This window comes from Athene cunicularia, assembly GCF_003259725.1.
Source record: "Athene cunicularia isolate RWA chromosome 4 unlocalized genomic scaffold, athCun1 chr4_part2, whole genome shotgun sequence".
In the NCBI taxonomy this organism is placed as follows: domain Eukaryota; kingdom Metazoa; phylum Chordata; class Aves; order Strigiformes; family Strigidae; genus Athene; species Athene cunicularia.
Window position 1 is genome coordinate 31,896,885 of NW_020799099.1, and position 13,757 is coordinate 31,910,641.

Here is a 13,757-nt window from a genome sequence, read left to right on the forward strand (position 1 = left end):
TTTCCCCTGCCCCCCCCCCCCTTTTCAGTCCATATTCTTAGCTGAACATTTTTCAAAACCTGGTCGACTTGCTTCTGCCTCAAGCTGTCTGTGCTGCCTCCCATGATGGAGTAAATGCTGATCCGCCCATCGAATGAAGCCGCAGACAAGACAGCGGGGTTCCTGGGACACCACTGGATATCGAAGCACCACTGTGTGTTCGTGGGCAACTCATACAGCACCTGGGCAGCAAAAACATGTCCGACAAACCGGGGCTTTTATGGAGCACCATATCCAACAGCAACAACTCTCCTGCCTGCCCTGAGACTGACATGCTCTTCTTGCTCCCCAGCAGCCTCCACATTACTGTACATATTAACAGTGGAGAAACCCTGACAAACCACCAAACAGGAGATTATCACAATGCTTAATTTCCTTCTCCTCCCATTATAACTTCTGTTTAATTGACATAGGACAAACTATGCAGGTGGAGTATGTCTGTGCTGTTCCACTGGAGGCTGTGAGCTGCTGATGATATTCATGCTAGCTCAGACCTAATCTGGGTATCTCTACACACTATGTGGAGGCATGTTCAGGCTCCAAAGGAAGTCTGTTTTCACAGAAAAATTGGAAAAGTTAAAACCTGCACTCTGGGCAGACAGACTCTCCTGCCCTGGAACAGATAAGCCCACCACTGCAGAAGACATTTAACCATAAACTAGGAGAAACTCAAAGAGGAAAATATGAACTGCCTTGCTGTCTCCCAGGAAACTGTTTTATATTTTTAATAAAAACATATAGTATGATTCATTCGCATGTGAAGTCTTCCTAACAGCACAGGATCCAGCTCAGATAACTCATTTACCACCCCATAGCTTTTGCACTTCTGGGCCAACATCTGAATTTTACAAACACTTCTCACTTTGTCCTCCAAGATTACTGCCCACTGCAGGCAAGGAGCCCCACAGTATGCCTAAAGCCCTTCTCATGCTCTAGGGGCAAACACTCAAGTTGTCTGGAAAAAGGATCTGCACCCCCTTTGAAAGGTATCCCCAGCCCCAAAAGCACGGGGTTGGAAGACATTTAAGTGCCTATCACTGATCTGTCACTACTGTAGTAACTTACAAAATCCCTCTTGTCTGGATAAAAGTTTTTATGCTTACAGAAGGAAAAAGGCAATTGCAACAGTAATCCAGCCACATCAGGCCCAAAGCAAAAGAGCAGGAAGCAAATACTTAGTTTAAGTGTGGCTGTCATCAGGGACTTTACTACTTGGCAGGAGAGAAGCAGTAAGGACAAATGGATATCAGCAACACTAGGAAAGAATCCTGCATCACCAAAACAATTTCAGAAGGCACATGTAGCAAATGCAAGCACACGGGATATGGATAAACATCCCACAGAAGCATCATTCCTAGGAATGCAAGCACAAAGCACCTGCTTTGCGTATGCCCATGTGCCACCTCCGAACAGAGATTTTAAGCAGTGTGTGTACAATACCTCGCCTGTGTTAGGACTGGAGCACAGAATTTTAGCATCCTTCCCACAGCTAAGCAGCAGCTCCGAATCTGCCATACTCCAGGCAATGGCCAATATACCCCTGTGTGAACAGTCACAACCAAAAGAAGTTTAATAAAAATACAAAATGGTGAGAAATAAAGCATATTTATAAGTTGAGTTTCTGCATTAGCTGAGCATTCCACCTCTCCACTCCTTCTTATGAAAGAAGAAATTTTTAAGTGTTATCAGCACTTTATTCAAACAGACGCTTTCTATTTTCTGCATGAAGATGTGTAGCCATTGTATATGAAAATGAAATGCAACAGTCATGCGGGAGAACCCGGACACCAGTTTAATAAAACGGTTTGTTTGCCTGCAGTATCATCAACATACAGTATGCAAACCTGTAGGTAAGGTTGGTGACTACAAAGTTTGTCAGCTTCTTTTTATTAGCAGGAGGTCCCAGTCAGCAGAACCACTCGCAGCAGCTTTGGTAGCAGCTGCAACACAGACTTACCGCTCTTCTCTCTCCCCTTTAAAGCAAGTGGCAGTTTTGGACAATAAGGAAAGCTTCACTAACAACTGAGGAGAGAAAAGAATTTAACAAACTCTTTTCTTGTACCCAAATTTAAGGCATTTAGAGGACCGAGGGGCAAGAGACTGTTTGCATGTGAGGATGTGCTCAGGTGCACCTTCAGTCCATCATCCAGAGAAAATCTACTACTACTACTACTACTGACTCTTTGCACCTCAGCTACCTCCTCTCAAAAAGCACAGGAACAAATAACCAACTTCAGTGTTCCAGCAGGATGGTGGTTTTGTTTTGTTTTTTTTTGTTTTTTTTTTTTTTGGGGGGGGGCAGGCTTGTTCCTCTCAAACCAGCAGGCCCCAAAAAGGCAAGTCTTTCCAGACACAGGGTTGGCTAGTCAGCAAGCCAGCATATAACAGTCTGCTGCTAAATCACCTCTTCCAATTCAGTGTGCCCTCACATGAAAGGGAGCAACAAGTGAGAAATACAAACTGGGATGCAGTCACCAACTGTGTAAACACCATGGAGCAAGAGGTTACATAAGACTCATACCTCGTATGGCTTTCTAGAACACGAAGTGGTGAGGAGGCAAATCTTAGGTCCCACATCTGAATCACAGGCAACCTGTCATCCTCTGAGGCCAAAACCATCTGGGTAGCAACATCAGGGTGCCACGCCAGGCCCGAGCAGTGCATCTGAGGGAAAACATTGTGCCACAGCATAAAATAACTACGCAGCACCAAAGGACAAAAGACAACTAGCCTAACAGGCTAAACAACTAGTGCTGCAGGCTTGGGGAAAAGTGGCTGGAAAGCTGCCAGTCAGAGAGGGACCTGGGGGGTGATTGACAGACAGATTGACGGCTGAACAGGAGCCAGCAGTGTGCCCAGGTGGCCAAGGCAGCCAATGGCATCCTGGCTTGTGTCAGCAATAGCGTGGCCAGCGGGGACAGGGAAGGGACCTTACCCCTGTGCTCGGCACTGGTGAGGCCGCACCTTGATTCCTGGGTTCAGTTTTGGGCCCCTCACCCCAAAAAGGCCATTGAATGACTCGAGCGTGGCCAGAGAAGGGCAACGGAGCTGGTGCAGGGTCTAGAGCACAGGTCTGCTGGGGAGCGGCTGAGGGAACTGGGGGGGTTTAGTCTGGAGGAGGCTGAGGGGAGACCTCATTGCCCTCTACAGTAACCTGACAGGAGGGTGCAGAGAGGTGGGATGAGTCTCTGGAGCCAAGGAGCCAGCGCCAGGCCCCGAGGGAATGGCCTCAAGCTGCACCAGGGCAGGGTCAGGCTGGCTCTGAGGAAGGATTTCTTTGCAGAAGGGGCTGTTGGGTGTTGGAATGGGCTGCCCAGGGCAGGGGGGGAGTCTCCGGGATCCCTGGAGGGGTTGAAGAGTCGGGGTGACCCAGCACTGAGGAATCTGGTGGAGTTGGGAACAGTCAGGGTGAGGGTCATGGTTGGACTGGAGGATCCACAATGGCTTTTCCAATCAAGATGGTTCTGGGATTCTGTAAATATGTCTACATGCTGTGGCTGTTGTGAGGAAATTTGCAGCTCTGTTTCTGGGGTTATGTCTGACTGCATTCAGACTGGGATACTCTCCTCATTTCCATCAGTGAGAAGACTTGCAGTTAGGTTTCCCAAGGTCCTCTCAAAGAGATGACTTTGTGCTGTCTTTTTCATAGTCCCATGTTTTGATGTAACAAAACTGTAAAGCCCTCTCTACAAACCTTCTTTAACATTTTTACTGATATTTTAATAAAAGTCATTGTTAGGCAGAGGTTATTGTCATGTGAACATTGTATCACTAGCCTGCAATCACATCGTGAAGACAGCCTACTGTGCTGCTGTTATGTTAGGCAACAAATACATAAAACATTGAGAATTACAGTTTATCAGAATAAGAGTGCAGTGACCAAGCAGCTACTTCAGGAGCACCCATCTGTAAATTTTGTTTTGAACTCTTGCTACATCTTCAAAGTTTGTTATAAGCAATATTCCATTTAAAATATACAGAATTATACAAATATGTCACTCTCCACATGTTCAACAGGCTCTTTTTCACATTTGCACTGCCTGAGGAGCAGGCATGGTGGTTTTAAGTACACAAGGCAGTGTCCCCTGTAATCTGCTCAACAGCAATGCTCCACAGACGCTGCCCTCTCCAAGCTGAGCTGCAGCCTGCTCTCATTTCCACATCCAGACCAGCAGAAGCACGGGCCCTGGGCTCCACCAGCTGTCAGCATCCTGCCAGGGCTCAGCCCTTGTGGTCATCCCACCCCGTGACGCCAAGCACTAAGTCATGACGTCACCTGCTCTGAGAACCTAAATGTGCTCACACAGAGCATGAGCATCAACTTCATCTCTCCAGCACACATGGCGTTTCTGACTAGCTGAATAAAAATCTTTCTGTGGTAGCCCCAAACAGATCGGTAATGGCTTTCTCCAAACTAACGTCACTCTGACAGGAAATCTGACTGCCTTGCCTTGCTTCAATGTGCATCTGCTCATTTCAGTTTAAAATGTTGACAATCCCTCTACATATAGTTTTAAGAGAAAGCATTAGATATTTAGGACATCACAGAAAACTGTGCCAGGCACCAATATCTTTATGTCATGTAAGAGGGGGTGCTATGACCTGTCCCCATGTGCCAAGAGGTACCCACATCTGTCCACAAGCGCCCACGCAGATGCACCAGAGTTAACTCACCCGGTTATTGTGGTCACTGACTTTGATGATGGGTTCGTTCTTCCTGAGATCCCACACAGTAGCTCGGCCACTCGGGCTGGCAGACGCCAGGATATGCTGGACTTGCCTGTTCCATGCAATGGAGCTGATGTCCTCGAGAGGCTGTCGCACACAGAGAACAGCCTGTCGCAACCTCACAACCTTCCCAAATAGAAGACTCAAAACCTGCTATTTTCAGGACTTTCTAAATGACAGTTGCAAGGAGACTCATCCCAGGTACTCTGTGTGTTCTGGTTTCCTATGTACAGGGGTAGCCTGAAAACCCTGATTTGTAAGCTGCTGGAATTTCTCTGTAATATTTGCATTTTCTGCTTTACCATATAATGCATTAGTTGCTTAAAGAAGACTAAGTACAACTGTCTTCAGGAACAGAAAATTACTCCATAAAAGTATATCTGGGTATATGAACTGCCCTTTTGCCTTGGATTATTAGGTTTTGCCTTACAAAAAAAATATGTCTGGTTGGAGTAATTTTGTGGGTTTTTTTAAATTCCCCCCAACTACTTATTTTTAGTCCAAGAATTAAAAGCAGTCCTTGATGCACTATTATTTCCAGCTGTCATTAAGCAAACGGACTACAAAATTTCCCAGCCTAAAAAATTACCATTAGACATAAAAAAATTATATACAGAGATCTTTTAAGGTGAGTGTCCTCCAAAATGCTCACGATAGTAAATGACTCGGACTAAACAAAGTATCTAAACTCACAGAGTTTAAACTAAAAAGCTTGAAACTGAAGATTGCTTCTCATCCCATTTCCTCACTCTGTTGTCTCCAGATTATAATGCAGTAGTAAACCCATTTTCCAGTAACCACAAACTTCTTGTGCAATTTTGTAACAGCTACAGAAACGTACACGCATCAAAACAACTTCCTCCTATCTCCTTCACAAGGCACCAAATACTATTGCTTCTTCCCATATATCTTTTTTATCTTCCGCCTACTTCCCTCAATCTGCACCCTCACAATCTTCAGATTCACACATGCAGCAGAAGACCAAAAGACATGCAATGGCTATGAATATTTAAAAAGTGGTGTAACCTGAGAGACTTGGCTTGTTATTATTTGTGTCTCGATAAAATGCAACATTTCTCAAAGACTATGGGGATACTTCAGCTTCCCCCAGCCAAATACAATTTAAAAAAAAAAATTAAATCCCATCACATGGAGACATGAATCAACTGCTTGTGCAGCCAGCAAAAACCACCAGTCTGTTGTGGATGAACATGGCTGCACATCCAGGGTTGCCGCACAGGAAGCACAGCAAACTACTACTTGTGTGGACCTTTGCACTTAAAGGCACAGCCAGGAAACTGCACTCCAGGGGCTAGAAAAGCAGCAGCATCTAGTCACCCTCGTACGGAGCTGGGCAAAAAAAGTCACAAAGGGTTGCAAAATAGTGCTGTCGTGACTGACTTCATTCCAAAAGCACTCACTGAGAGTCACCTATGCTGTCACTCAGACACTTAAGGACGCGGACTCCTGCCATGTGCTTTTGGTCACAGCCATGTCACTGAAGTGCCAAGGCTTGAACAACCAGCCCAAGCCAGAGTTGACCTATAGATGTGTATTTTATAACTGATAACCATTGTGCTATAGGCAATGTGCTAAGTTATAACAAACGACCTCTGCTGATGTAAAAAGTGCTAAGAAGCCTGAACCAAAGCTGATAACTTAGTATGTGATCATTAACAAAGTGTGTATGCTCACTAGAGAAAGATGCAGCTTAGAAAGAATAGTAGTGAGGATGAAACGCTGAGATAATGTACCCAGATTTCCTTGCTCAGCCTTGTTCAAGGCTGAGAACCCAAGCGTTTGGCCTTGTTAGAAACTCCCTTGGTTCTGCCCCCCAAGCCCTGGCCAGGCTTGGGGTGGAATCCAACAGGAGGATGAAATCAGGTATTTCTGCTCAAAGAAGAATGCCAGTCATTCTGGCTTGCCGATTTGGGGGTACGTAAGGCTGGACCTGCTCACAGGGATTTTGGAAGCCTCACCTATGGGTGGAGGCACCGTGTAGGATTTCCCACTTGCCGGGACAGGGACTCCAAATCCTCGCTGCAACCGGGGCTGCCCAGCCACTGCGGGGCTGGATGATGATAATATATGCAAGTGGTGATGGATCTTTCTTAATCACTATTCTCTCCCTCAGGTAGTAATGATTTGATGCATTACCCTATTTTTTCCTATTTGTTTGCATGTATTATTTTGTCTTCTCTTATTGCATGTTTTCTGTATTACTCTGTTACATTATTTAGTTATGCCCAGTAAAATACGCCTGCTCTTTTTACTCTGGTGTCTAACTGATATCCTTAGTCAGCAAACATCAAAAAGAGTTACAAAAATTAAGTACCAATAGGTGGCCTATTTTTCTTGGCCTTTGGGAAAGCCACTGGAGAACAACATGCAGGAACATGTTTTTCTTTATTTTGATACAGAGAGATCTGTTGAACCACCCCTTAAGGACTGCATCTAACATTGCCAGAAATGTAGCTCATGGCTAACTACAATTAACTGCTACCAGAGTTAGACTTCAATAGGTTTTTTTTTCCATTCCCCCCACTTGAGACAGCTTTAAAACTGTAAAATTGAGAGCTCATTGAAATCAAGTGACATGCATATTTTTTACTAGTCTGCTCTGCAGTATTTAACAAATACAAATCTGGTACCTGTGTCTTCACTCCTGGTGTCATTGGCATGGCAAAATTGTTCAAGTCCCAGATATAGATTTCAGACTCATTAGCACCAGAGGCCACCAGATTAGTCTGTAAGACATTAAGAGTATTTTCAGCATCAGCTTTCACAGTTTTAGCTGCTGGGAGGCATCAGGTTCACAGAACTGTGCCAGTTTCTCCTATCAGCTCAGCATATAGCCTTTGGCTCACACAGAGGAGCTTCGGAAGAAAAGGAAGTTTTTATGAGATTGAAAGCAAGACTAAGTTAATTGAAAATCCACATGGCGCACTAGCCTGGCGCATACCAAGAGAAAAATTCCTGTTTTGTGGAACATTCCTCCACTGCACAGCAAATACCCATGAGGAGGCTGCAGGGGCGCAGCCGCAGGCAGGTGAGTGGACAGCAGTGACACTTCTGGGAGGGAGCAGACAAAGTGGTGCTGCAGAGCAGACAATAACACACAGGGTCAGCTGGAAGGAGTGTAGTGTTTGTGCCTCCAGCAGCAGAGAGCACCTGGCCCCCAGCGAGTGCAGTCATCTGGAGCAATCCTGCATCTGGGATACAAAAGCCATGGCAAGGTGACATGAGCCAAAGGCACCAAGGACCCTTTGATCACATCCAGCAGCCAGAGACAAGCAAGTCCCAACTTCATAACAGGCAGAAAGGGAAACTATTCAGAGAGGACACAATGAACACAGGGTGGCCTTGCTGAAAGCAAGTGTGTAGGGACAGAAGTGCTATTTAGGAAACAAATTCAACTGAATTCTCACACAGCTGGTGGGGACAAGGAAAAACCAACACACTGTATCTAGAAGGAAGTAAATGCTCATTAGTGACGGAGGAAAGCTTGTTGGTTTTGAGAGCTCTTCTGCTAAAGAGGCCATGTCACTGTGTTTCCTGTTATGTCTCCTCTTTGTGAGTAACAATACTTACAGGTCTTGAAGACGGATCCTACCCAACACTCAGAGGAGATACCTAAAATCTGATGTCACCAGAAACATAAGAGCATGTAAATACTCCCTGTGTGATGAGAACAACACTGGCACAGTATGTGGGAGCTAAAAAGGAGACTGGATAAAACCACCACAGGAGACCACCTCTACTTTACATGTAAGCTGAGCTAAAATGACCCACTAAATTGACAACATAAACTGGTGAGGGGGAAGGAATGAACGAGACACCTTAAACTCTTTTATTCCCCATCCTGAAATACCTTCAAGGAATTTCTTTAAATCACAGCAACTTGAGCATAAAAATACACACTGCATCAAGCTACACAAAGAGCATACACTGGGTGAGAAATACTGTAAAAGCCAAGTGCTCTGTCTCCTAGAGCAGTGTTCAGATTACACTGGGGGTTCACCGAAGAATGATACTACAAACAAATTGGTCTGTGATATCAGACAGACCCTTTCTCTGGGTATGGTTTTTATACTTCTGCACCCCAGTAACAGGGTTCTTCCTATTAAATACAGTCACTCAAACAGCAAATTTAATTCACACTTTTCAGGAGAGGCAAAAGGGACAAACATTGCAGGTTACAAGTTAAGACAGGCCACTCATCAATGACAGCATGCGATGAAGAACAGCAGAAAACCGACCTGGAACATGTTGACATCAAGTGCTCTTACTGGTCCTGTGTGCTTGTCTTTCTGGGCAATTATTACTTCAGTATCTCCAGCTATGATTTTATCTGGGTCGTAAAGAATGACATTTCCGTTTTCACCCCCAGCAATCAGGACTCCAGAGACTCTCTCCCCTGAGGTCATGCTGTGCGGCCCCCAGATCAGCTTGTGGTACCTGTAAGACACAGAGGTCCCCAGGATAGTCTTTCTACAACCATCCACCATCAGCTCCACACACACCAATGCACCTCATTTTGCTCACCCCAGCTAAAGCCTCCAGACCACTTCTAACAGACAGAGCAGACACATCAGAGAAAAGCGCTGCCCGCATTTCTCCTTAAGGATGAGTTTCTGCACTTACAACTCCTGTCAGAAAGACAACATGTCCTCATTCTGCTCGTTATTAAGATGAAAGGTCACAACATGTTCAGCTGATAACATCTCTCATCCCCTGGCCACAAAATCGGATAAGTGCTCCCAACTGTGGCCAATTTTGAGCTCACCTTTGCAAAACAATAGAAGTAAAGGACTGTAAGCCCATCCAACTGCAGCCTGGAGGCAAACCTCTGCTGTTTGTGAGCAGCTCTTCATACAAGAGAGGACAAAGGTAGAACTGGAAAAATTCCAAATCCATTTCCGTTTCTGTATTTCTGGATGAGCAACTGTTTCATCTGCTGTACTGGAGGCTCAGCAAGTAATTCATTCACATCACAGACACTTGTCTCTTGGACCACAATCTATTTTCCAGGCTAAATCAAGAGGAATTATACCTACTTCCAGAAACGAATTATTTTCACACCACTGTGTCCATCTGCAAATAGCCAGATATCCTTCAACCCAGTGAACTTGCTGCATAAGCAAAACAGCATTCCTGTGTATTCAGCCAAACAAAGAATGAATTTCTTCTACATAAAATGACACGCTGTCATGTATCAGCTCTTAGGCAAGCAGAAAGCAAACCCATATTGGCTGAAAGGTGTGAAGGAGTTACTTTAGCATTCACTGTGTTATTACTAATCTTTTTGTTATTTCTGGACAACCGTCAAGGAATTTCTTTAAATCACAGCAACTTGAGCATAAAATACATACTGCATCAAGCTACACAGAGTCTACACTGGGTAAGAAATACTGTAAAAGCCAAGTGCTCTGTCTCCTAGTGCAGTGTTCAGATTAGTGGGGATTCACTGAAGAATGACACTACAAACAGAAATTGGTCTGTGATATCAGACAGACCCTTTCCCTGGGTATGATTGCTTCTGCATCTAACTATGCAATGTTACAAGAAATGGAGTGACTCACAGGGTTGTTTGGGCACTAGCATTAGACCACCAGCAAGATTCAACAGGACTTAAAATAACCCAAAATGAAGGCGGAAAACAGTCAAGAATGAAAATCAGAGTTAACCATGCATACCTTCCTCTTGCCCTTTTCTTTTTCCAAGATAAAGTATGGCTCTGTAAAAGCAGTGCAAAACTTTCTTTGGAGGACAATTAACAAAGCTTGTTGCAGGACTTATCTTTTGTGGGTTTAATTACCCAGACATTTTCATTTGCTGCAAACCAAAATAAAACCTGCGGTATGCCGGGGCATTTCTTGTTATCTTTAATAAAAAACAAACAAACAAAATCTACCTCCTTTGGAATGTATTTTCTGAAGCAGAGTCAAATTCTTGTGTTGCTCACCAAGGGAAGTACAAGATTCAAAGGAGCACCACATCCTCGTTATGATGAGTGGTTTTTGAAATTCAGTAAAAAAATGCCACTTGGCAAGCCCTGAAAAATTTCAGTCATGGTGACAACAAGGTAAAACAAGGAAATTGTAAAAGATCACACACCTCATCCTGCTCTCAGCAGGACACGTTAACATTAGCTTTGCTCACAGTGCAGGGCATTAAACAGACTGTGGCTGTTTCTCACAAGCCCTGTGTACTAAACCATGGACAACTGCAGGGCACAGATCGCAAGCTGCCTGCCAGCACGACTGCTCTGCCAGTCCATGGGTCATTACAGCAAACCTGACATGGCACAAAGCCAGCAGCCTAACACTTCCTCCCTTCCTCCTGCAAAAGCTACTGCAACTGTTCTCCACCAAAATCAGAAGAGCATTCCTAAGCAGTGTCACAGTGCTGTTGAGTGCAAACACACACAGTTTCAATCCTCTCGTTTAGAGGCAACACAACCTCTAGTAAGCCAGCAAATGGCATTTGGTTAAAAACTTTAGGAAAGAGTTGTAAAACTTTAACTTCAAGACCTAAAGGACCTACAACGTATAGTGAAGACTCAAATCCAAATAATTTCTACTCGTGGCGGAGGTGGTGATAATTGCTTCTCTAAAAGTGTCCGATTCTCAGTGGAACATAGCCCTGAAAGGTTGTAATTGCCCCCACCTCCAATCATGTTGCTTCAGGTCACCAGGGCGAAAAGTGGTTCTGCTGATGCTGTAGCTGGTGTGAAAAAAAATCATGGATCCAATCCAATGGCAACAAAAAATTTCACCTCTTCCTCTACCCACAGCAACATCCTGCACTTACGTCTGTTTTTTCAGCTCACCCACAAGGAGCAGCAGCCACTGGACCAGACACCAGAGAGCCACTACAAATGTTGCCGAGATGAAAACCAGACGATTTGATGCTTCTTTGAACAAGAACAGAGTAAGGAACTATGAATTAAACGGAGTCGTGCAGTCAGGAACTGGGCTTCCCATCTGCGGGGTGAGACATGATACTACACACACAATACACACAACATGACCCAGTTTAGCTCTGTTACAGGACAGGGTAATGTGAAAAGCTGACTGCATTTTCAAAATTTCACATTTCCTTCTGTTCTCTGGAGAATTCCAGAAGCTCCCCAATATAAATTGTCTGCATGCATATTCAAACCTACCAGTCAATGACAGATTTTTTAGATTTATGTCAGAGCATGAGTTGCTTGCGACTCCTCAGAGTCCAAGTTCACTGCCTTCACAATGACACCTCGCTGTCCCACATCATCAGTGGCACTTGCACCTTCATCCGTCAGTGCTGAATTTCTGCTCCTCTCCTTAACAACTGTGGATAAACCTCACGAAGCGGCCTTTCCACACACACCATGTGCAACACTTCCACAGCCGTTACTTTTCCCTCACAACCTCACTGCTTACCTGTGAGAGGAGGAGAAGGTGGCGCAAGACTTCATATTCAGTGAAGGGTCTGATAAGTCCAACTCAAATATTTCTAGAGAAGCACTTGTACTGAAGGTTGCATCCAGCTGCTGAGCTGATGTACCTGCAAAGAAGCATGCCTGGCAGTGAGAAAGCCATGATATACAGAAGAACAACTGCAAAAGCAACACAAGGAAGGGCATAAAAACATCATCCGTGCAAAAAGGACCCCAAGACAGGGTAAGGTTTCTGTTATTTAGATGTAGTTCTACATAACTCTCCTCCCCATGATTCCTCCTTCAGGGGTTTCTTAACCAATATGAATGGGAAAAGCTTTGGGCAAGACAACATACAGAAAGTGATCAAAGTTATGAACAAGCAGCGTGGGAAAGTGAACCAGTGGTCAGGATTGCTGTCACCCTACCCCAGCAGAAAGAAGAGGATGCCTGCTGTCACCTGCAGAATGAAAAGCGTGTTTTCATACACAGCACAACTGGAGATCTCCACTAAAGGCACTGCACTGCTCCAGCCTTCAGAACAAGAAATAACTCCTACAACTTTCACAGAACCCCAGAATTATCTCAGTTGGAAAAGACCTTGAAGCTCCTCCAGTCCAACCATGAACCTCACCCTGACCGTTCCCAACTCCACCAGATCCCTCAGCGCTGGGTCAACCTGACTCTTCAACCCCTCCAGGGATGGGGACTCACCCCCTGCCCTGGGCAGCCCAAAATGATGACTGCTTCATGGCAGCCACCACACACAGCCCCAGGCCTGCTAGCACACACTTCCCAGAAACTCACCTGTGGCCAGGTAAATGGGGTGCTGCTGGGCAGGGCTCCAGGCCTGCATTGCAGTACGATCAACTTCCTTCAGCTTCATTTTGCTAAAAAGTAAACCCAAGAAAAGCAATGCTTAAATGGAGCACCGGGGAGACCGCCCTTCCACAGATTCAGCAGCTGCATTAGGACTTAGCAAAAGCTGCCGGGGGCATCGTTTTCCTAAATAAATCCCACAGACAGACGGACACCTAAGCCATCCTTTCCAGAGCAGACCGAAAGGGGAAGGAGATAAATAATTCTCTGTTGACAGAATAACATCGACACTTAAAGGAAACTGATAGCTGCTGAAGCAACCATAAAACAGGACAACATGAGCAAAGTTTCAACTGCTCTGAAAAAACATATTCTAGCTGCATCGCAGCACACATCGGGTACCCTACGGCAGCTTCCAGCCTTAACCCACGAGACAAACCCACCCTCGAGAAAACCCTCGTTAGACCCCTGCCGCCAACCACCCTCCGCAACGAGCCAGATGAGAGAACGGAAAACGGTTCAAGAGCCTTCACCGTCTCCTTTTTGGGTCTTTTTTTTTCCCAACAACTCTGGGGCTCCCCCGCCTCGGAAACACCGTGCGCGGCCAGCGTCCGCCGGCCGCCTCATCAACCAGCGCCTACACCCCGTTTCCAACAGGAACTGAAGGAAAAAAGGCGTTAAACGAGAGTTTCCCTACCCCCCCACCTCACCTCCAAGTCCCCGTCCCGTCCCGTTCCAACGTGGCAGCCGC

The 13,757-nt window shown here is 45.4% G+C and overlaps 2 protein-coding genes across 11 annotated transcripts in view; one reads left to right on the top strand and one right to left on the bottom strand.

Moving 5' to 3' along the window:
- The window catches only part of SEC31A (SEC31 homolog A, COPII coat complex component), a 46,437-nt gene extending 32,686 nt beyond the window's left edge, over window positions 1-13,751 (bottom strand). For 9 of the 10 annotated variants that reach the window (XM_026847463.1, XM_026847464.1, XM_026847461.1 and 6 more), the window contains exons 1-9: window positions 13,717-13,751; window positions 12,995-13,077; window positions 12,192-12,315; window positions 9,027-9,225; window positions 7,419-7,514; window positions 4,714-4,854; window positions 2,561-2,703; window positions 1,480-1,579; window positions 60-221 (exon numbers count right to left, since the gene is read on the bottom strand). In XM_026847463.1, the coding sequence (XP_026703264.1) occupies window positions 60-221; window positions 1,480-1,579; window positions 2,561-2,703; window positions 4,714-4,854; window positions 7,419-7,514; window positions 9,027-9,225; window positions 12,192-12,315; window positions 12,995-13,073 (1,044 nt within the window). In that variant the 5' untranslated portion in view covers window positions 13,074-13,077; window positions 13,717-13,751. Of the gene's footprint in view, window positions 1-59; window positions 222-1,479; window positions 1,580-2,560; window positions 2,704-4,713; window positions 4,855-7,418; window positions 7,515-9,026; window positions 9,226-12,191; window positions 12,316-12,994; window positions 13,078-13,711 lie in introns of all 10 variants that reach the window. The other variant, XM_026847456.1, reaches the window with a different exon arrangement.
- Window positions 13,506-13,757, top strand: part of THAP9 (THAP domain containing 9) — a 5,199-nt gene continuing 4,947 nt past the window's right edge. Inside the window, exon 1 of the mRNA XM_026847970.1 lies at window positions 13,506-13,540. Within this exon, the coding sequence (XP_026703771.1) occupies window positions 13,506-13,540 (35 nt within the window). The remainder of the gene's footprint in view (window positions 13,541-13,757) is intronic.